At 42.9% G+C, this 24281-nt stretch overlaps 2 protein-coding genes across 4 annotated transcripts in view; both read left to right on the plus strand.

Moving 5' to 3' along the window:
- The window catches only part of DNAJC6 (DnaJ heat shock protein family (Hsp40) member C6), a 77795-nt gene extending 67107 nt beyond the window's left edge, over nucleotides 1-10688 (plus strand). For all 3 annotated transcript variants that reach the window (XM_075832776.1, XM_075832774.1, XM_075832775.1), the window contains one exon: nucleotides 6685-10688. In XM_075832776.1, the coding sequence (XP_075688891.1) occupies nucleotides 6685-6786 (102 nt within the window). In that variant the 3' untranslated portion in view covers nucleotides 6787-10688. The remainder of the gene's footprint in view (nucleotides 1-6684) is intronic.
- A 2715-nt stretch (nucleotides 10689-13403) lies between these two features.
- LEPROT (leptin receptor overlapping transcript) lies at nucleotides 13404-20342 on the plus strand. The gene is made up of 4 exons (XM_075832090.1): nucleotides 13404-13513; nucleotides 15585-15660; nucleotides 16481-16667; nucleotides 19811-20342. The coding sequence occupies exons 1-4, from the start codon at nucleotides 13498-13500 to the stop codon at nucleotides 19925-19927; spliced, it is 396 nt and encodes a 131-aa protein (XP_075688205.1). The 5' UTR covers nucleotides 13404-13497; the 3' UTR covers nucleotides 19928-20342.
- Nucleotides 20343-24281: the final 3939 nt, after the last annotated feature.

A 24281-nucleotide genomic window follows, 5' to 3' on the forward strand; every position in this document is an offset into this window, starting at 1 on the left:
TTACATGCACATAGCGTGTAACCGCTGCAGCCAATGAGAGTGGTAATGAATCGTATTTCTGGCATCATGCAAGAAATACAACACACGACCGCTGATCCCTCTGATTGGCTGCAGGGGTGACAAGCTACGTGCATGTAAACAACCACCGGGAGCATCAGCACTGGATCGCCATGGGCAAGGATAGGTAAGTATTGCTTTTTTGGTTAATTTATTTTATTAGCCCCTAATAAATAAAAATCGCATCCTGGATAACCGCCTTCAAGGGAGGATAACAGGAACTTTGTATATCTGATCATCATTGGAATGGAAAAAACGTAGACCCCAGATGCTTAGACACTCACCGATAGATAGAACAAAGGAGCAGAAGCACTGATCGTTGTTTCCTGCATTATATCATACTTATTTAACCCCTTAACGCTCATTGACGTACTATTACGTCATGGTAAGCGCCCTGTTCGCGCTCCATGACGGAATAGTACGTCTCGGGAGTAACGGCCGTTTCGGCCGTCCTCCCGACACATACAGGAGCTGTGACGCTGCTGTCTCGTACAGCAGCTGTCACAGCTCCTACAGCGGGGACCGATCGCTGTGTCCCCGCTGATTAACCCCTGAAAAGCCGTGTTCAATAGCGATCACGGCTTTTTAGGGGTTAAGCTGCCATCGCCGGCCTGCTACACGATAGCAGCCGGCGATGGTGACTATGGCAACCGGACACCAAACAATGGCGTCCGGCTATGCCATAGACGGAAGCCTAGTGAGTCCTGACGAAGTCAGGACCCACTATGCTTGCTGTCAGTGAGTAGCTGACAGTTCTAATACACTGCACTACGCATGTAGTGCAGTGTATTAGAATAGCGATCAGGGCCTCCTGCCCTCATGTCCCCTAGTGGGACAAAGTAAAAAAGTTAAAAAAAAGATGTGTAAAAATAAGAAAATAAAAGTTTTAAAAGTATTAAAAGTAAAAATCCCCCCTTTTCCCTTATCAGTCATTTATTATTAATAAAAATATATAAACAAACAAATAAACTATACATAATTGGTATCGCCGCGTCCGTAACGGCCTGAACTACAAAATTATTTCATTATTTATCCCGCGTGGTGAACGCCGTAAAAGAAAATAATAATAAACCGAACCACAATCACAATTCTTTGGTCACTTCACTTCGCAAAAAATGGAATAAAAAGAGATCAAAAAGTCGCATGTACCGAAAAATGGTATTGATGGAAACTACCGTTCGTTACGCAAAAAACAAGTCCTCGCACGGCTTTATTGATGGAAAAATAAAAAAGTTCTGGCGCTTAGAATAAGGTAACACAAAGAGTGAATGATTGTTTACAAAACGTATTTTATTGTGCAAACGCCATAAGACATAAAAAAAAACTATAAACATCTGGTATCGCCGTAATCGTATCGCCCCGCAGAATAAAGTGAATGTGTCATTTATAGCGCACGGTGAACGCTGTAAAAAAATAGAATAAAAAAACAATAGTAGAATTGCTGTTTTTTAGTCACCACGCCACCTAAAAATAGAATAAAAACTGATCAAAAAGCCGCATGCACCCCAAGAAAACTACAATGGATTCCTCAAGGGGTCTAGTTTCCAAAATGGGGTCACTTTTTGGGTGTTTCCACTGTTTTGGCACCACAAGACCTCTTCAAACCGGACATGGTGCCTAATAAGAAGGAGGTCTCATAATCCACTAGGTGCTGCTTTGCTTCGGAGGCCGGTGCTTCAGTCCATTACCGCCCGAGGGCCACATGTGGGATATTTCTCAAAACTGCAGAATCTGGGCAATAAGTATTGAGTTGAGTTTCTCTGATAAATCCTTTTGTGTTATAAAAAAAATGGTATAAAGATGATTTTCTGACAAAAAAAAAAGTAGATTTCACCTCTACTTTGCTCTAAATTCCTGTGAAACACCTAAAGGGTTCATAAACTTTCTAAATGCTGTTGTGAATACTTTGAGGGGTCTAGTTTCTAAAATGGGGTATTTGATAGGGGTTTCTAATATATGGGCCCCTCAAAGCAACTTCAGAACTGAACTGTAACCTAAAAAAATAAATAAATGAGGCAATACTTCGCTTCTTACATTATACTGATAATGAGCCGTGCCCACCACGAGATGGCCCCAGTTTTGACCGTTTGTATAAATGGAGACCCCTATTAGACCGTTTCAGTGCCCGGTTTTCCCAAGCGTACACCCCCGAGAAGTGTATTTCTATAGATGAATCCCTGGTACATTTTAAAGGGAGGCTTCAATTCCGCCAGTACCTGCCGAGTAAGAGGGCAAGCTATGGCGTAAAGATGTATAAGTTGTGCGAGAGAGCATCAGGGTATACCTACAAATTTAGGATATATGAAGGGAAGGACACCAGTGCTCAGCCCACAGAATGCCACCCCCCCCTTACTGGGAGTTAATGCAAAAATTGTGTGGGATTTGGTGCACCCACTGCTGGACCAGGGTCACCACCTCTACCTGGATAATTTTTATACAGTGTCCCACTCTTCAAGTGCCTCGCTTCCAGAAGTCCTGCGGCACTGCTAGAAGAAATCTGAGAGGCCTCCCTAAGACTCTGCAGGGCAAACGCTCAGAAGGGGTGAGAGCAGGGCACAATCTAGCAGCAACATATTGTGTTTCAAGTACAAGGACAAGAGAGATGTCACACCAGTACCCATGTACCTGTACGAGGTACCAGTACAGAGACCCCCAAACTAGACTGCATCCTGGACTACAATAGGTACATGGGAGGGGTGGACTTGTCAGATCAAGCCCTACAGCGCCATGCGGTGTGGTATAAGAAGCTGGCCGGGCACCTCATACAGATGGCTTTGTACAATGTGTAGGTGCTACATCGATGTACAGGCCAGACGGGAACTTTCCTGGAATTTCAAGAGGTGATTATCAAGAAACTAATTTTTATGGACCAAGAAGGGGGGGGGCACCCAGTACTTCTGGAAGCGGGCCACACGCATCGTAACAGGGCAACACTTTCCAGGAGAAGTTCCCCAAACTGGCAAGAAAGAAAAAAGTCAAAAGAGGTACAAAGTCTGCTATAAGAGGGCGATAAGGAAGGACACAATATATCAATGTGACACGTGTCCCGAAAAACCAGAGCTCCGTATGAAAGAGTGCTTAAAAATTTATCATACATCCCATGATTTTTAATCTACCCCAGTTTTACTTACCCTGATGCACTCCGCACAGCTTATCCCCCTTCGTCTTTCCCCTCTGAGCCCTGCTGTGTGCCCAGGCAGCTGATAACAGCCACATGTAGGGTATTGACGTACCCGTGAGAACCCACATTACAGTTTATGGGGTGTATGTCTCCGGTCAAAATGCTCACTATACCTCTAGATGAATGCCTCAAGGGTGTAGTTTTTAAAACGGGGTCACTTCTTGGGGGTTTCAACTGTACTGGTACCTCAGGGGCTACTGCATACATGACTTTGCACCAAAAAATCCCCAGTAGGCCAAATGGTGGTCCTTTCCTTCTGAGCCCTCCCATGGGCCCAAACGGCAGTTTATCACCACAAATGGGGTACTGCCGCACTCGAGACAAATTGGGCAACAGAATGGGGTATTTTATTTCTTGTGAAAATTAGAAATTTTCAGCCAAAACTACATATTATTGGAAAAAATAATTTTGTTTTAATTCCCAGCCCAATTCAAATAAGTTCTGTGAAAAAACTGTGGGGTCAAAATGGTCACAACACCCATAAATGAATTCCTTGAGGGGTGTAGTTTCCAAAATGGCATCACTTCTGGTGGGTTTCCATTGCTTTGATACCTCTGGGACTCTGCAAATGCGACATGGCACCCGAAAACCAATCCAGCAAAATCTGGACTCCAACAAACACATAGCGCTCCTTTCCTTCTGAGCCCTCCCATGGGCCCAAACGGCAGTTTATCGCCACAAATGGGGTATTGCTGCACTCAGGAGAAATTGGGCAACAAAATGGGGTATTTTGTTCCCTGTGAAAATAGGAAATTTTGATCATAAATGACATCTTATTGGAAAAAATTTCATTTTTTTAATTTCACAGCCCAATTAAAATAGGTGCTGTGAAAAAATTGTGTGGTCAAAATGATAACAACAGCCATAAATTAATTCCTTGAGGGGTGTAGTTTCCAAAATTGGGTCACTATTGGGGGATTCCTACTGTTTTGGCACCTCAACACCTCTTCAAACCTGGCATGCTGCCTAAAATATATTCTAATAAAAAAGGGGCCTCAAAATGCACTAGGTGCTTCTTTGCTTCTAGGGCTTGTGTTTTAGTCCACGAGAACACTAGAGCCACATGTGGGACATTTCTAAAAACGGCAGAATCTGGACAATACATATTTAGTAGTGTTTCTCTGGTAAAACCTTCCGTGTTACACCAAAAAAATTGAATAAAATTGAAATTCAGCAAGAAAAATGAAAATTGCAAATTTCACCTCCACTTTGCTTTAATTCCTGTGAAATGCCTGAAGGGTTAAAAAACTTTCTATATGCTGTTTTGAATACTTTGAGGGGTCTAGTTTTTAAAATGGGGTGTTTTATGGGGGTTTCTAATACATAGGCCCCTCAAAGCCACTTCAGAACTGAAGAGGTACCTTAAAAAAAAGGCTTTTGAAATTTTCTTAAAAAAAAGAGAAATTACTGTTTATGTTCTAAGCCTTGTAACGTCCAAGAAAAATAAAAGAATGTTCAAAAAACGATGCCAATCTAAAGTAGACATATGGGAAATGTGAACTAGTAACTATTTTGGGTGGTATAACCGTCTGTTTTACAAGCAGATGCATTTAAATTCTGAAAAATGCTATTTTTTATAAATTTTCCCTAAATTTTGCAATTTTTCAACAATAAACACTGAATATATCGTCCAAATTTTACCACTAACATAAAGCCCAATGTGTCACGAGAAAACAATCTCAGAATCGCTTGGATAGGTTTAAGCATTCCGACGTTATTACCACATAAAGTGAAATATGTCAGATTTGAAAAATGGGCTCTGAGCCTTAAGGCCAAAACAAGGCTGCGTCCTTAAGGGGTTAATTACATTTGCTAGTAGCTATCCCCTTCCCCTAAAATTAAACTATACCCCCCCCCCCCCACACCTGTGACTTTCTGCATTGCTTCTGCTGAGAATACAGAAAATACTGGAAAATATGACTGTGAAATGTGTATATTCCGATTAATATTATGCAAATAAATCCTCTAATTACCGTCACTACTGAGGGCTTCCACCAACCCGGTGACCAGCCTGTGACCGCCTGTACAACCAACCCCCCCCCCCCCTCCTCAAAAATGTGAGACTCTCATTGACTTTGATGAAAACTTTAGCGCCTTCAAGTACAGCTCTACAGATGAATTATTCAGCAGCGGTGGCAGCTTTGTTCCCTGATCGTGTCAGGGACATTAACCTTTACATACAATGTCATAAAGTATCTGTACCTGTAATACGGGCAGACAGTAGGAGGGATGGTCTATATAGGAGGTGGTCTGTCGGGTAATAAAGTGTACGGAGGAGATTCTGAGCGAATCCTCATGACTGTTTCAGTGTTATTGGATACCGCCATGAAAAGCGTTTGTGTGGATAATCCGCATCTATAGTAACAAAGCGACTTGTGCTGCGCTGCTCGGCTCAGGGAATTCAACGTGTCGTTGTGAGGCTCTGTCCATCTCACATGTGGGACATAGGTCTGACGTATATATTTGAATACCACAATACTGTAATTCTACATTCCCATAGGATTCTATAAGGGAAACTATGGCAGAAAAGCAGCCTTTCCGGAAACGTTTCACGGGTTTACATTTAGATATAATTATGGGTTCCCTATGGTGTATCCTACTCTGTTATTATCAAGCACAGTGAAACAATGTATACAAAAAAAGTGTATTGCTATTTTATTAAATAACAATAATCTTTATTTATATAGCGCCAACATATTCCGCAGCACTTTACAATTTAGAGGGTTCGTGTACAGACAATATCAGACATTACATAGTGACAAAACTAATATACAATTCAAACAAGAGGAGTGAGGACCCTGCTGGCAAGAGCTTACAATCTATGAAGGGAAGCTCCGGTGAAATCTATGTTTTCCTTGTGATCGGTCACCTGTAATAATGTCTGACGTCACTGCTGTCCTATGTACGTCTCTGAATAATAAATTATCGAGCAGACTGTGCCTGGACTGTTACAGTGCAATCCAATATGGAACAGAGTTTATGCAAATGTTGTATTAAATGGGGTTTTATGACCCTTTGGGGGCGTTCCCTGATGGGTTTACAAATGGTCCATGATTTGGCATTCAAATGTTGGTAAGTATGAGGCAGTTGCCAGTCTGCCTGTGACATGAATGCTGCTGCACAGAGCGCAGCCTGCAGCCTCTCCTGTGCAATTTCTTGCGCCTATGTCTCTTCTGCATCCTGTTCACAATATAGCATGATTTATATAACTATAGATACTGATAAATGTGATGCCTGGGCAAGGTACCCTGGGACATGTAGTTACTACCTGCAGGTGATATCTAAAATCATGGTGGACCGAAGCTTGATTATTTTCATCTGAAAATCAAGTTAGAGGTGGCAGGAGGGTAATAAAATAACACTGTGGGCTAGTTTAGGAAGGTGGTGGGAATGATTTCTTGGGGCTGCTGGAGTTCCCCTTTAATGCCATTGTGCTTATTTTACAGGCCACCGGGCAGCCCTACGAGCAATATGCAAAGATGATTTTTATGGAGCTGAACGACGCCTGGTCAGAATTTGAAAATCAAGGACAAAAAGCATTATATTAATCTCCTCCTATCTGCATATCTCACCCATATCTCCTGTGCAGTATAACATCCACCCATGAACGTGACGGACTTTCCCGGGTTTTCTTTACAAACCTCAATAATTCCATTTATTTCATGTACGTTAGGGCGAATGTGGCATTATTGTTGACCTGGAAAATTTCTTTTTGAAACTGAACATTTGCACTGTACGTGTAGCAGTAAATACGGGCGTCTTAATTCCCCTCCCTAGTGTTTTATTTATTCGGCTATTTATTAATTAATTTATTTATATGAGAATTTCACTTAAAATTCTCATGAGTTGAAACCATTAACTTAAAAACAACGGATCGCTCTTGTCCATCATATGTGCCTGTGTCATTTTTTTGGGGGTTTCTATGAACCCCTATACCCTTATTTCTAAAGACAGAAAATATTTGACAGATTCCTGGAGGAAGATATTTTGTGTCGCACTCTCTTCTAGAGGAGCAAGACTGCAGAGAAACAACATGGTTTCATATGTGTAAAGGGGAATTCCAATTAAAATCTCCATTTGATATATCATACAGACGTGTCAGAAGATGACATCATCGGGAGTCCATGAGTCGGTACCCCACCGATATCCTGAGAGGCCCAGCCCCTTTGTCTGCTTTCCATCATGGAACATCACCAACTTGTGATAGATCTCCATTGATTTCAAGCACTTAGGCTCTCCTTGTCGCACCATGACCCATTTGTTTGGGTTTAGGACAAGAAACCCCACTGATGTCATCTTCTGGCATGTCCTCATGAGCATCTATGTGGAATTCTCCATTACTCTATCTGTTTTTGTTACAATGTGATCTATAACATGGGATGACTTTTATGTATTATCTTTAGCTCTACGTAATCATGATGCAGGTAGTCTGTAACCTTATGCAAAGTTCATGTTTTTGATTATTTTATTGCATTTTATGTTCATTTTGGATATTATTATATTGGGTTGGTCTCTAAGGTAAGAAAACAAAAGTGGTCCATGACATTTCAGGACTGGATGCATGTTTACAATAATGGGCCAGGATCTCGAGGTGTCGAGCAACTTGTACATGTATCTTCATTCCGGATAGTTGTGACTATAAAGATTTCCTCACCATATAGAGTAACAATGATCAGTTGCCATCCTGAAAAGTCCTCTCAATGATAGCTGCATCTATAAACTATAGAGTTGCCCATTGGTGCTATTGCCCCATTGCCATGCTCCCCTTTAAAGTTGTGTGAAATAATATGGTCTTAGACGAAAGCATCTGGTCAACCGTTTCTTTGCCCATAGGTTCTCCGACCCAAACTTATTTTTCTGGAGATTATTCTAAAACGTTCGATGTATATAGTAATCTTCATTTTATGCAGCACTTTCTTGACTTTTGTAAGTTCCTAATAGTTCCTTGACGGCCATTGGACAAAAAGACATCTGGCACTGCCTAAGAGAAGATGCCAAGGCCTTCCGGAAACTGAACCCTTGTCCGCCAAAGATTAGCTGTGGACATGTGTCTTCTCGTGGTTGTGGTCTCCTGTTGCCACTGAATTGTTAGTTTACAGGGGACGAAGGAAGTGCCAAAGACCCCAAGGGCCCTGCTAACAGTATGAACATTGCTATTCACACTTAGTATATTGGAATAGTTCTCCAGTCGGTCTGAAGAACCTCTTTAAAGGGAAGCTCCAGCTTTAGACTTGCTAATGAATACATTTTTTATAATGCAGTTTTCAGGAGTTCCCCTTTATCTCCCCCTACATAGACTGATTTACTGCCCAGTTGTCTAATCTGGCTCTCGAATTGGCACATTGATTGGCGCTTTATTGATATAGAGATTTAGGTGAGAAGACATCTTGATTTTCTTTGGTCATGATGGTGGCTGACTCTAAATATTGATTGGCCGGAAGAGTAACCCTAACAGTATCCAGCTCTGGAATATGGCAGGACCATTGAACTTTTCCAACAAAACTTTAGGAACCACCCAAAACGTGGGATAGTTGGTACCGGTATGTGTCGGAAGACGTCTACAATTTTGTGTCTGAGACAATCAATTTTGTTTAAAGTCCGAAAACTATATTCAGGAATTTGTGTTTGTCACATTCTTTAGGACAGTGGGTCTACAACTCGTGGCTCTCCAACTGTTGTCTAACTACAACTCCCAGCATGCTAGAGGTTACGGACTACTTCTTTAGAACATTTAATGACATAGTGGACCAGCTATGGGAAACACCTTATTCCGTGGTCTGCATTAAGGCCCCAGTGTGGTTGATAAGGGGGTACAGAGTTTCCAGCCTCACCTGGACCACATTGCTTAAAGGGGCCCTTAATTGACAAGTGATGGTTAGGGGGGGCCCTGGTTTAACTTTGCATTGATGCTTAGGAGCTACAAGCTACGCCTCTGTGAGGACCACCAAAACCCCAAAAAATAATCAACAAATAAAAGTTCCTTGAGTCATCCTCTTCTGCCAAGTTGTTATAGATTCTTATCAGCCATTATATAGTTATATCTAGTTCCTATAGGGTTTAGTAACCAGATTTCCTTAAAGGGAACCTGTCACAGTGAACATGAAGTCTGATTTGTAGGTAGTATGTTGTAGGGCAGGAGCGACTGAGCAGATTGATATATAGATTTGTGGGAAAAGATTCAATACAATTTGATGAGTCCAATGGGCGGAGTCATATTGGGTAGGACCACCCACTGGACTCATAAAGCCAGAGTTAGCACAGATTGAAATCCTTTACCAAAAAACGATATATCAATCCGCTCATCTCCTCCTGGCCAATAACATAATACCTACAGATTGGATGCCACATGCAATGTGACAGGTTCCCTTTAATGGCCAATCTGCCTAGTTAAGCCGTGATAGGTGGGTGAGGCAAGTCTAGATCATTGGTGACAACCTCTGGGGAAGCTGTAATGGCGGCCATATTGATTATCGCTCTGACAAAGATGTAACCAAAGGCCATATTACACGCGCCAATGATCGGGCAAACGAGCATTCATATGAACGCTCGCTCCCAATCATTGTCCTGTGTGAACAGGGCAACGATCAGCCGATGAACGAGCAAACGCCGTTCATCGGCTGATCTACTCTTTTATGCAGCATTAAAAATCATTGTTGTCGGCAGCGCATCTTAGTGTGTAAACCAGGAGACGCGCTGCCGACATGATGGAAATGTATGCGGACGAGCGAACTGAGTAACGATCCCTCGTCCCCATACATAAGCGATCATTGCTCCTTGTGAAAGGAACAAACGGGCACCGATCAACGAACTGCCTCATTGATCGACGCTCGTTTTCATATCGGGCCGTGTAATAGGACCTTAAGGAACGGCTGAATAGATGTTTTTGAACAAATTGGCAGAAGAGGACATCTCAAGGCCTTATCATTACTGGTGATTTTAGGTGGAGTTGACCTTTAAGTTTCCATTTTGCTGTATTTTTATCCTGTTTTTTTTCTACCTAATATTGTCAAGGAGTCGGGTTCTACTTTTTATATGCAAAACCGGAATATGACAAAAAAAAAAAAAAGGAATAAAGTTACAACAACAAATAATGATTATACGATAGAAAGAGCTTCTGAACAAACATTTTCCTGTCTTTACCTGGAATGCTCATCCTGTGATTTGTTAATGAACGCTCCATTATTTATGTTTGTAGATATTCTTGTGTGTTCTAATCCTCAGCGATCGAGCGATCTATCATGGTACCGTATTCTTTACTCCATTTAGACTCTTTGCCCGGTCCCATAACTTTAGCATTGTGTAATAAAGTTTCAATTTCAACTCCTTACAAAAAAGATTTTATCATCTCACAAAAAAATAACTATATATCTGTTTAACATTTTACAAAGATTTATTTTCATGCTTGTTTGTGATTTAAAGCAATTAAACATGCATTTTTTTCTTATGAAAAGACTTCTTGTATTATTATGGTGTTGAATATTTGGTGGTAATTTTGTTTTCTTAATTAATGCGGATGTTCATTCTAATCTGCAGTGTTGGTGGCTGCTCCATCTGCTATAGTCAGTGACTCCAGCTAAACGGCATTGTCTATTGCAGTCTAAAGTCGTCTGAAATTCTCTTCCTGTCTCATCAGATGCTCAGTCTGCTAATCTGTCCACCTGCTTTACACTGTAGCTCAGCTCGTTTACTGTAAACAAACTCACACAGGATGAGCTGTCAATCACTGTGTGTGGGCGGGGGAAGCAAGACCCACAGGCTTTCTCTATGAGGGCAGGGGAAGCAGGACTCACAGGCTTTCTCTATGAGGGGAAGGGGAAGCAGGACTCACAGGCTTTCTCTATGAGGGGCAGGGGAAGCAGGACTCACAGGCTCTGTCTATAAGGGGAAGCAGGATTCACAGGCTTTCTCTATGAGGGGCAGGGGAAGCAGGACTCACAGGCTTACTCTGAGGGGCAAGGGAAGCAGGACTCAGGCTTTCTCTATGAGGGGAAGGGGAAGCAGGACTCACAGGCTTTCTCTGAGGGGAAGGGGAAGCAGGACTCACAGGCTTTCTCTATGAGGGGAAGCAGGACTCACAGGCTTTCTCTATGAAGGGTAGGGGAAGCAGGACTCACAGGCTTCCTCTAGGGGGCAGGGGAAGCAGGACTCAGGCTTTGTCTATGAGGGGCAGGGGAAGCAGGACTCAGGCTTTGTCTATGAGGGGCAGGGGAAGCAGGACTCACAGGCTTTCTCTATGAGTGGCAGGGGAAGCAGGACTCACAGGCTTTCTCTATGAGTGGCAGGGGAAGCAGGACTCAGGCTTTCTCTGAGGGGAAGGGGAAGCAGGACTCACAGGCTTTCTCTATGAGGGGAAGCAGGACTCACAGGCTTTCTCTATGAAGGGTAGGGGAAGCAGGACTCACAGGCTTCCTCTAGGGGGCAGGGGAAGCAGGACTCAGGCTTTGTCTATGAGGGGCAGGGGAAGCAGGACTCACAGGCTTTCTCTATGAGTGGCAGGGGAAGCAGGACTCACAGGCTTTCTCTATGAGTGGCAGGGGAAGCAGGACTCACAGGCTTTCTCTATGAGGGGCAGGGGAAGCAGGACTCACAGGCTTTCTCTATGAGTGGCAGGGGAAGCAGGACTCACAGGCTTTCTCTATGAGGGGCAGGGGAAGCAGGACTCACAAGCTTTCGCTATGTTGGTTCTCTCATTATGTCCTGCCAGTGGCAAAAGCACAATACACTGCAACACATAAGTATTGCAGTGTATTATCCCCCTGATCTAACGATCGCTTGTCCAAGGCCGCTTGTGGGACAAAAAGCTAAAAATTACATCAAGTTTTTAGGAATATAGAACAAAAATATTAAAAGTTAAAAAAACAAAACTTTTCCTCTAAAGTAATGCCAACAGCGAAACGAATAAATATAATTGGTATCGCTGCATCCGTAAAAGTCTGAAATATCCCAATATACGGTTATTTATCTGGCACAGTAACCGCCGTAAAAAATAGGTCGCCTCCCCCAAAAATTGAAATAACAAGTGATCAATAAGTCGCATGTACCCCAATATGGTATTAATGAAAACTTTAAGGGTTTAAAAATATGGCGACACAATTTTTTTTTTTTTTAACATTGTTTTTATTTTGTAAAATTAGTAAAACGAAAAAAAAGATAACAATTTGATATCACCGTAATCTTATTGACGCACAGAATAAAGTTACCATGTAAGGCTTCGTTCACATCTGCGTCAGCGCTCTATTCCGTCTGAGCTTTCTTTCGGAATCAATAGCGCAGTCGACTACGGTATAGATTCCGTCAAAACCACGGAACCCTCGCCCAACGGAGGCAAACGGAAACCATTGGCACTGGATCCGTCACCATTGAAATCAACGGTCATGGAATCGGAATCCTATGGTTTCCGTTGTGTCTGTCAGGGCTCCATTCCGATGGAAAACTGCGACAGAACCGAGCCCTGACGCAGATGTGAATGAAGCCTTATTTATACCGCTGGGTGAACATTGTCAAAATTCAACCCAAAAAAAACACGGAGGAATTGATGTTTTTTTGTTTTTTTTCCATCCCACCCTACAAAATAATTAGCAAAAGTTTCCCGGTACATTATATGGTGCATTAAATGGCGCCTGAAAAACAAAAAATAGAAAATGCCGACAGAAAAATAAAAAAGTTTTGGCTTTTGTAAGGCGGGGATAAAAAAACGTAAATGAAAAAACGAAAAATGGATTATTCAGGATGGGGTTAATGCTATTATACTATATATATATATTATATATAATGTATTCATATTTTTTTTAAGAAAACTAAACAGACAGTGTAAAAACAACAACATATGGACGACATAATACAGAAATCCAACAAAGCAGCTGACTACCCGACGTCACACACGTCAATCTCCTTGACTGAAGGCAGAACGTCCAATGGAAACTCAATTCTTTACTAGACCACGCCCATTCTCCAATCAAAACTCGCCATACCCGTCCTGACGCATTCTTCCTATCCAATCAGACCGTTCTGAATCGTAATCTGCCTTCTGTCGCTATGTTTTCACAGCAACAGAAGTAATAAGTACAGGGAGGGAGGCGGGCTTTTGGCGCAGCCAGTCAGTTACTCGATTCATGTGAGTGACAGGTAAAAGTGACCAATCATCGTGTAGCATGCCGCGTTGCTGTGTTCCCGGCAGCACTTCCTGTTTCCTGTCACTGTCTGAGAGTCAGGAAGCAGCGGTGTAAACACACTGTACCAAAGATACCGCTGCGCTAAACATGGCGGGGATTAAAGGTATTGTCTTATTCTTTTATATTATGCAACATATCACATCTGCTTTACTGCTATCTATAAAATAACAGCGCTGCTTCACGGCTGTCCACAAAATGGATTAAAATCTACACATAAAGTGTTCAATTGTGTGCACAGAATACCAGGATGTCACAACTACTGCAATTCTGTGCACAAAACACCACAACTGCTCGAATTCTAACACAACTGCTTAACCCCTTAGTGACCAGGCCTAAAAATGTTTTCCTTTTGTGTCTCTGCCTTTCGGCAGCCATAACTTTTTTAGTTTTTCATTGACGCGGCGATCTGTGGCCTTGTTTTATGCGGGCGAAATTGTATTTTTATTCTGCACGGTTTACGGGTCGAAGAAATTTCCTGTGTGAGTTATAGCGTTTGTTTTTGCGGCGTAAATATAGGAAAAAGCGATTTTCGGGCACGGTTTTTTACATTTATTTTCCATCCCGTTCACGTTTCGCGCTAAATGACGCGTTAAATGAATTCTTCAGGTAATTACGGTCGCGTGGATATCTAATATGTGTAGGTGATTTGCTTTTATGTCATGTAGGGGCAATCAAAATATATTTAATGCTAAATAATGACTTTTGGGACTTTTTTTTTGTTTGTTTTTTTTTCTTTAATCCCATGGATGGAACTTTATTCACAACTTTATTTTATAACTTTATTCACAACTTTATTTTATAACTTTATTCACAACTTTATTTTATATGCTAATACATTACACTGTGTCCTTATGTCATAGTGTATAGTGTATCCTCCGGCTACGTGCACACGTTGCGGAATTTGGTGCAGGAAATCTGCCTCAAAACCGCAGGTAAAATCCGCACCTACCCCCGGGTTCCCACACTGCGGAAATTCCGGACGGAGTTGTGTGTGGAAATTCCGCAGCATTTACAGTAGCAGCAAAGTGGATGAGATTTAGTAAACCTCCTGCCCACGCTACGAAAAAAAACCGCTGCGTAAATGTTACCGCAGTGCAGAATTTCATTCCGCAGCATGTCAATTTATGCTGCGTTTTTGTCGCTTTTCTGTTGCGGGTGTTCCCCATTGAATTCAATGGGGATGCAAATCCCACAACAGAAAGCCAAGTGTTGCAACTTTTGTGGTGGAACTGCAGTGATTACGCTGCAAAAAACGCAAATTCGGGGGAAAAAAAAAAAATCATACTTACCCAGAACGTCTTGCTCCTTCCTGCAGTTCGGCCTCCTGGGATGACGTTGCATCCCATGTCACCGCTGCAGCCAATCGCAGGCTGCAGCGGTCACATGGGCTGCAGCGTCATCCAGGGAGGCCGGACTGCGATGGAGGGATGCGTCGCCATGACAACGAACTACGTTTTACCGCTGATTTTCCGCAGTGGAACTTCCGTCTGAAAAAATGCACCACATTGTGGTGCGGTTTTTTGATGGAATGTCCTGCGGGTTCCAGGTTAGATACGCTGCGTGGTTTTTACGCAGTGTATCCGTCGCGTGGGAAACCTGGCCGAATAGTGCATTTTTAGGCGCGGTTTTTACATTTTGATGATGCTGCGGATTTTGGTGGGAATTTTCTTTAAACTCGTCCGATACAATTCACAAGTGGAAACGCCAGATAAATTGACGTGCTGCAGATTATAAATACGCACCGCCGGTCAATTTACGTGCAGGAAAAAAATCTGCAACGTGTAGATAAGATTTATTAAAATTTCGTTTACTTTGCTTGTAGTGTATTACGCTGCGGATTCACAGCACGAAAATCCGCTCGGCACGTAATACGCATCATGTGCATTTGGCCTCGCCGCAGGCTATCTAAACAGACAGCCCTGGGGTCCTTTCTAGGTCCCTGATTGCAGAGGGTTCCCCCAGTCTCATGCCGCGGTCATAGACTGGTCCCCCTGATTTGTCCTCTTACTGTAATATAGACCCTGTAATTATTATTTTTTTGCTCTTTTCAATAAACTTTATTTATAAATGGTCCTTTCAGCCACAATCTTTACTGCATGACATATTGTGACATTAAATGTGATACTTGCGGTCGTTACACTTGTTCTTCTTCTCTTATTTTTCCTTCCTTCTAGCACTTGTCGCATTGTCATTTAGTGGGGCCATTGGTCTGACCTTCCTCATGCTGGGATGTGCCTTAGAAAGTTACAGGTAAGGATCCCATAACATATAAGGGGCATATGGAATAATTGTGGGGTTGTTAATCCCCCGACCGCCACCAATTTATAAGTTCATGTCTTAATGATATTCTGGGTTCCCAGTCGTGGGATGACCGCACACATCATGTCTTCCCTGGTGGCATTACCCGCAGAGTCAATTTATAGGGGGCTTTCTACAATAAACATTAATGGCATATCCGATACATCATCAATATTCAATCGATGGGCCCCCGTCCAACCGGAATTGCAACATGGCACCTTTTAAGGGCCAACTGCACTTTACCCAGCAATTCGGCATTGGTGGGGTCCCAGTAGTTAGACCTCAAGTGATCAGACATTATTACATGAATTACATTGATTGGATACATAGGTAAATAATGAAAAGAAAAACTGTGTTTTTCTTATTTCTGCACATTGATCCCGCGATATGACTTACAGGGTGTGTATACTTTTGCAACCATTTTGTTTATTGCTCGAGTGCATCTGAAATGAATAGTGAAGCTACTTTGCAAATCGTCTCGATTACAAATCTCCTACCGTTTTGTGTCTACAGCTCCTTTGCAGAGGTTTGTGTCTCCATGGTAACAGACTACGAACAAACCTTTTGTGTAGTCTGATTCTGCAGTCCTGAAAATCAAGAACTACTGGGCTAGATGAAGCTGGAGCGGGTCAATAGTTAATTTGAACAGACTAAGATTAGAGAGAGATTTTAGTTGACCCTGTCACAGCCCTACAAGGGCCATCCCCGTTTTCCCCTTTACCCCAGGAATGCCCTCTGTGGTGTCTAATGCTTCTTTTTTTTTTCCTTTCAGAATCTATTGGCCACTCTTTGTTTTGATATTCTACGTCATTAGCCCTATTCCACATTTTATTGCCACAAGGGTCAGTGATGACAGCGACGCAGCCAGCAGTGCCTGCCGGGAACTAGCGTATTTCTTCACCACTGGGATTGTGGTCTCCGCGTTTGGCCTTCCCATTATTCTTGCAAGAATGCATGTGGTGGGTAACGTATGAAATCTATGAAAATGGGTTATCTCCGTATGTTATGTCAGTAAGACGAGTTATAAGTGTCTGGACGACGGGGGTTGGGTTTCCGTAACTTCCATTAGTTTTAATGGACGGCCTTTTTCGGATAATGGTTGGTCACTTCTTTCCTCTGCAGCTGTGCTAAGAATGTTTTATAGAGGGCATGTGTGTTTGAATAGTCCCGGGGTCCTTGACTGGTCTGTTCAGAATGCATTAACCCCTTCCTGTCAGTATATATACGTCATAGTCAGTAGGGGGAGAATGCTGCGGGCTCAGCCCGTATATATTACAGCTGACACCTCGCACTGACAGCCAGGAACTAAATCCGATCCGGAACGTTTATCCACTTAAATGCCAAAACTATACAGCTCGTCCCGCAAAAAACAAGTCCTTACACATCTCCATCATCAGAAAAATTAAAAAAGTAATTGGTCTCAGAATATGGCGACACAAAACAATTTTTTAAGAAAGTTTTTATTTTGTAAAGTAGTACAACTATATAAATTTGTTTACAAAAAATTAGATTGACCCACAGAATAAAGTTGTCATGTGGTAAGCCTAAAAACTAAACCCGAAACACTATGGGGGTGTTGCTGCTCCTTTTCCATTCTACCCTACAAAATACGTTTTTAAAGTTTCTAATGACCTTATATGGTCCATTGAAAATTACAATTCGTTCCGCTAAAAAAAAAAAAAAAAAGAAAACACTGAAGATGGTCCTACAAAGTGAGAGCAGGAAAGGGAGAGCATGCTGCAATTTTGAAAAAATGCCAGCAGATGGCGCTCACATCCCTCATAATAATGAAGACAAGTAACTAAATAGGACCGACCTCTGGAGGCTTTGAAGAATCTGGTTCCAGGCTATTATTACATCCCCCAAAATAAACCCGAGGGCGATGAGTTTTGGCCTAAGCTTTCTGGCAGGTGCATGGCTTTTCTTGGAGAGGGCATCACAAAGGCTGTTAGTAATTGTTAAGATGTTTTAGGAAGTTCCCAGATTATTATTATTTACTACATCATAATCCTTAGGATATGTTCACACGCAATGACCAAAAAACATCTGAATATACGGAGCTGTTTTCAGGCGAAAACAGCTCCTGATTTTCAGACGTTTTTTTTTTTTAACATCTCGCGTTTTTCGCGGCGTTTTTGGAGCTGTTTTTCAATGGAATCAATGAAAAACGCCTCCAAAAACGTCCCAAGAAATGTCCTGCACTTCTTTTGACGAGCCGTCGTTTTACGCGCCGTATTTTGACAGCGACGTATAAAATTAAGGCTTGTGGGAACAGAACATCGTAATTCCCATTGAAAGCAATGGGCAGATGATTGTAGGCGTATTAGGGGCGGTTTTTTCAGGCGTAATTCGAGGCGTAAAACACCAGAATCACATCTGAAACCACTGCGTGTGAACATACCCTTATGGCCACTCGTAGCTTTTCTGTTCTCCTATGTTGCAGGAGGCCTGCAGCCCCCTCAACCTAAGAGCATAGGGGCCCATTAGCACCTTCACAATCCGTCCAGCTTCACCTCTGTCGTAGTATCGGTCTGCAGAGTTGTCGGTTTGCTTTTTATTTTATTTTCTCTAGAAGGTTTTATTTTTGTGCATTTTAAAATACAAAAAAAAAAAGAAAAGCATAACATTCCACAGAAAAGATCTGCGCAAACAGCGTATGTCCGAACGTACACAAATGTCCATGAAAGCGTATTGGGAGCAGTTCTTTATAAGGCTGTGAGGTCATCCATATACATCAGCCTAGCGTACAAAAGGCAGAAGGTAAACATGGGATAAATATCAAGTCACACATCTGTCATTCATCTGCGGCTCCCCAGGCCCCCCCATAGACGACTCCGAAGACCCCCGACACTAAACTTCATCGGCCTGTGTGGTATCCGGGTTATTCATCCAGTCAGACCATAGTTTATCCTGTGGGCATATTTGATTCGCATATAGATTTTTATAATAAGGAATGTATGAATTTTCGACCATTGGACCCAGGTAGCCGCGTCCGTGACTTCCAGGCCATTATTAGGACTTTACGAGCGCAATACAGGAGGAAGCGGAAAAAAAGAGCCTTTTATATGTACCAAAGAATCTAAAACACCTAGAAGACACCTGGGGAGACAAGACCCTAGGGAAGTCCAAGTGGGCATTCAGGAACTGGAGAATAAAAAACTAAAAGGGCACCACCTTGTCACGGGGCCACACAGCGTGCAAGAAGGGGCCCTGTATAGTTTGACAACGAAAACACTCATCACAATCGGCAACACCGAGCGTTTTTACTTTTTGAGAAACAGCTGCTCTGTATCCTGTATATAGAGTAGCTGTATCTTGCGCTGAAACCTGAATCCGTCGGGTCAGCGGGACTGACGGGTTCAGTGACAGCTGGTCCTGCGTCTCTGACACGCGGTATCTACCTGTTATCGATCACATCTCAGTTATGGACAGTCAGAGACACACAGGACCCACTGACACTGAACCCGTCCGTCCCGCTGACCCGACGGATTCAGGTTTCAGCGCAAGATACAGCTACTCTATATACAGGATACAGAGCAGCTGTTTCTCAAAAAGTAAAAATCATTTTTAATTAAAAACAAATTACAAACTTGCACCAAATCTCCTAAGTTCCTAAATGCATGGAAAGCTTTATTAGGGTGCGTTCCCACTTTTTTGTGTGCTTTCTGGTTGCTGCAAAAAAAATAATTTCATTTACACGGCCGATCCAGTTGGGGTCCTCTGATTAGACGTGGTGGGTGTTGCAGAGGAGGAACTAGTGGCAGGTATATATTGTTATTTGTACATTTTACGCTGATAGGGACCTGGTTTAAAGGATTAGGGCGGGTTCCACAGTGGATATTCCGCCCGAAAAACCACACCACGACGTGGTGCGTTTTTCCGGACGGAATGTGCTGCGAGTTCCAGGTCGGATACGCTACGTAGGAATCCGACCCGTGTGAACCCGGCCTAACTCTGGGCAAACTAATACACTGTGTTCTGCCTAACGGGAGAGGTGTTCGGCACAGGATCCTCTCTTTTGGTTTTTCTTTGCGACGTATTTCCCTCTTTGTGAATATCCCGGACATTATTTCTAGCGTTGTTTGTTCTATGTTTATTACAGATCCTCTGGGGCGCGTGCGGCTTGGTCCTGGCAGGGAACGCAGTGATTTTTCTAACCATTCTGGGATTTTTCATTGTCTTTGGAAGAGGAGATGACTTTAGCTGGGAGCAGTGGTAAAAAACCCAGCAGCCCCTCATATTGTATAGACAGCGCCACACTGATCCTCTATATATCTATATACAACACTAGTATGTCGATCACGGCCTGTTCCCGTGTATATCTAATGAGGATAGCGAGCGGGGGAGGCCGTACGTCCCACATGACGCCATACGTGACATTGCCGTTTTTTTTCTTTATAACGTGTTTAGTTTTGTAAACTTTCTTCCTGAGATAAAAGCACTTTCTCTACATGTTTCCCGGATTGACTCTCTTTTTATAAATGTATATCTTGTCGAAAATTGGAATATCCCGCAAGTCATTTCTACTGCTTTTTATGTGTTTTTTCTTTTTTGTTGGAACCACAACTTTTAAATATTTGTAACAATTTATGCATAAAGGAAATAAATAAACAATAATGACATTTTTTGTATAATATTGTTTATGTGTCTTTTATTACTTCTTTTTATTTTTATTTTTTCCGGCTTTCGCTCTGAAAAAATAGTTACAGAACTCACTCCGGATCACGCACCGTTTTGGGTGCAGTTTCTCACAGTTTTTTTTTAGCCAAAGCCAGAAATGGATCCGAAAGGAAGGAAAGGTTTAAAGAAAAGACTGATGCATCTCCTTAATTTTGTGTCCACTCGTGTGTTTGGCAGAAAAAAACCTGAGCCAAAAACTGCATCAAAACGGTGTGTGTGATCCTGGCCTTAAAGGGGTCTCCCCGTTCTACCGTTTTCTGCTCTCGCTGCCTCCTGACCACTTCCTAGTTATATGGTCGGGAGTTACGTAAACCGCATAACTAGTTTCCGTAAGTCCCATAGTAGTGAATGGCAGTTACGGAAGGAGCGTAGAATGCGAACCACGCTGTTTCCGTAACTACTATTCCGTTCATTGGGACTTAGTGTTACACTGTTTCCAAATTCATTGTCAGAATTCACCTGCACCTGCCGCAACGCAGAACGGAGTTTAGGGGGCACCGTTCTAGAGATAGGCACGGGACCCGCATCTATCTGATATTTATGGCATATCCTGTGGATGTGTCATAAATGTCCCTCATGGAAAAACCCCCTTTAAAGCTGCCCTGTATAGTATAGAGGAAGGTCCGGTCTACTATTAGTGGCTGCCATATATCTGCATGTATACAAGGCAGCCGTCAAATAATGGTGAGAGGAGTGGAGAGATTCGGGGGGAGCACTCCCTTCATGAATACAGTGGAAAGGCCCTTTTACATCGGCCAATTATCGGGAAAACGAGCGATCACAAGACGCTTGTTCCCGGTAATTGCCCTGTGTAAACCGGGCAACAATGGGCCAATAAATGAGCAAACGATCGTTCATCGGCTGATTGTGTCGTTTTAAATTCCAGAACTATTCTGGTTGTCGGCAGCGCATCTTGGTGTGTAAACAGGGGGACGCGCTGCCGACATGATGATAATGTATGGGGACGAGCGATCGAAGTAACGACCGCCCGTCGCGATCCATGGCTCCGTGTGACAGGAGCAAACGAGCGCCGATCCACCATGTTTCATTGATCGGCGCTTGTTTACACGGCCCACGTCAGACTGTGTAATGTCATCCTGAGGGTACGTTCACACGGCTTATTTTCAGCTGTTTTTCGGGCCGTAACTGCTTTGAAAAACGGCTGGAAATACGGGGGCTGAACGCCTCTAAACATCTGCCCATTGATTTCAATGGGAAAAAGGCGTTTTGTTCCGACAGGGCGTTTTTTTTACACGGCCGTTTGTAAAAAAAAAAAAAAAGGGATGTCACTTCTTGAGCCATTTTTTGGAACCGTTTTTCATTGTCTCAATAGAAAAAAGCGCCAAAAACAACTGTAAAAAACGCCTGATGCTTAAAAAACGGCTAAAAATCAGACGCTGTTTTCCCTTGAAAACTGCTCTGTATTTTGCAGCCGTTTTTTCTTAAGCGTGTGAACATCGCCTTAGAGTCCAGTGTATTTTCGGTTAGGCACTATTAGCAAAACAGCACAATATGTTTTTGCGCTGATTGGACGAATAGTTGAGCGGCCTGTCCCCATGTCCTACTTCACAGTATAATGACAGATCCACATGCTCCGCGTTCATACCCTTATTACGCCTATAGATCCCCCTCTAGGGTCAGGCCGGAGAGGCGATAACGAGCAGTGGCTCTTGTTCTTGTAGACTCGTTATTTGACTGGATGCCGTGTAATAGAACATTTCCCCTGCAGTGGTTTCCTGCGGCATCCCATGGCATGTGCTGCCGATTCCCATATTAAAGGGGTTGTACCAAGATAAAATGTTATCCTCTAACCACGGGATAGGTGATAACCTGCTGATAAGTTGGGGGGGTCTTACCGCTGAGACCCCCACCAATCACGAGAATGGTGGTCCCGTTCCTCTGAATAAATGGAGCGGCAGGACACGCATGCAGACTTTTTTTTCCATTCACTGTCCATGGGACTGCCGGAGATAGCGGAGTACAGCGCTCGACTATATCCGATAGCGCGACCTGCTGCTTCGTTCAATCTGAGGAACTGGACCGCCGTTCTGGTGATTGGTGGGGGTCCCAGCTGTTCAGGATGTTATCACCTATCCTGTGGTTAGGGGGTAACATTTAATATTTGGACAACCCCTTTAACCACCATATAGAGGTATGGGCTCCTGGTCGTCAGGTTTTGGCCCCTGGAGAAATCACCAGTTGGGGACACCTGCGCTGCTGAGGATGTCAGGAAGGGTCGGGACGGTGATACCGATAGACGGGGGCTCAGTGGTGAGGACTGTTGCCGCGCAGCGCTGGTTCCTGCTTTTAAATCTGACCGGCAGCAACATCTGCATGGAGTTTGTATGTCCTCCAGGTTCTCCGGTTTCCTTAGGGTATGTTCACACGCGGTGTTTTTAGGCGTATTTCGGGGGGTAAACGCCTGAAAAAACGGAAGCTGAACGCCTACAAACATCTGCCCATTGAAATCAATGGGAAAAACAGCATTTAGTTCATACGTTGCATCTTTTTACGCCTCTGTTTCAAAAAAATGGAGCATAAAAAGACGCTCTGTAAGAAGTAGCAGGTCACTTCTTGAGGCGTTTTTTGGAGCTGATTTTCCAAATAAATTTTTCGAAATACGCCTGAAAAAAATGGTAACTGACAGCCTACAAACATCTGCCCATTGAATTCAATGGGAAAAACGGCGTTTCGTCCAGAAGGGCCGTTTTTTTTACGCCGCCGTTTAAAAAAAACGGCTCATGAAAAGGAGCAGGTCACTTCTTAAGCTGTTTTTGGAGCTGTTTTTCATTGTGTCAATAGATAAACAGCTTCAAAAAAGGTTTTCAGCTTGAAAAATGGCTAAGAATTTTCAGCTGTTTTTGACTGCGTGTGAACACAGCCTTACACTCCAAAAGCATGCTATGAAATTGGCCCTAATGTGTATCTGGGAATTTAGATTGTGAGTCCCATTGGGGGCAGGGACTGATATGGGTGATGACAATCTCTCTACAGCGCTGAGGAATATGCTGGTGTTCTAGAAGCAACAGGAAATTAATAATATAAATGAGGTCAGAATAGCCAAGATCAATACCAGGACGTCGGGCAGAAATAGCAGGGAGACCCAACATGTCAGCAGAGGACACGGCTGAGGTCAATATCACAGTCTACTGAGGTAGGAACCGCCTGTGGGGATGTCATTGGGCCGTTCCAGGTGCACAATTTGGGTTTTCATGTCTTAATGAGCCAATCTGCATTGGACGTTTATTTGTTAAGGAGCCAATCAGAACCACATCACCTTCAAAATGCTGCACCTTTGTGTTCAGAACAGTCCGGGCCAGACTCCTACACTGTGTTCTGCCTAGATCAGGGTCTGAGGGGCCGGTGCATGCCGCAGAAATGCAAAGAACACCAAGGAGACAATCCCTACGTTGAGCACCGTCTCCTATAGCCCATTATAAGGTCCATCAATAGCAGCTGCTTGCTGATGGTTTCCATGTATCAATAAGAGACTTTTCTCCACTGCACAACGTAAAAAAGTTATAATATTAAAACATGATGAATTTTACATTGGACGACTGCACAGCTAATTTTAATCAAAGGGAGGGCATCACTTTACATTTCTGGGTAAATAAATTAGCGTTTTTAATGTTTTATACAATATAGGGGGCCTCCATATTTGCATAGTGCTTATTTATCCTCATTTGGGCCTGAATTGCTTTATTTATATATATATATTATATATATATATATATATATATATATATATATATATATATATATATGAGTTAATACTGCCCAAAGGTATATTTGTGTGACTTTTTCCACTTTCTTATACCCCGGAGCTTCTGACATTACCTTTGCAGCTGGGAGATGAAGGTGCTATGGAGGAGATCTAATTTGTGCAGCAGCTG

This window comes from Rhinoderma darwinii, chromosome 7, assembly GCF_050947455.1.
Source record: "Rhinoderma darwinii isolate aRhiDar2 chromosome 7, aRhiDar2.hap1, whole genome shotgun sequence".
Lineage (NCBI taxonomy): Eukaryota > Metazoa > Chordata > Amphibia > Anura > Rhinodermatidae > Rhinoderma > Rhinoderma darwinii.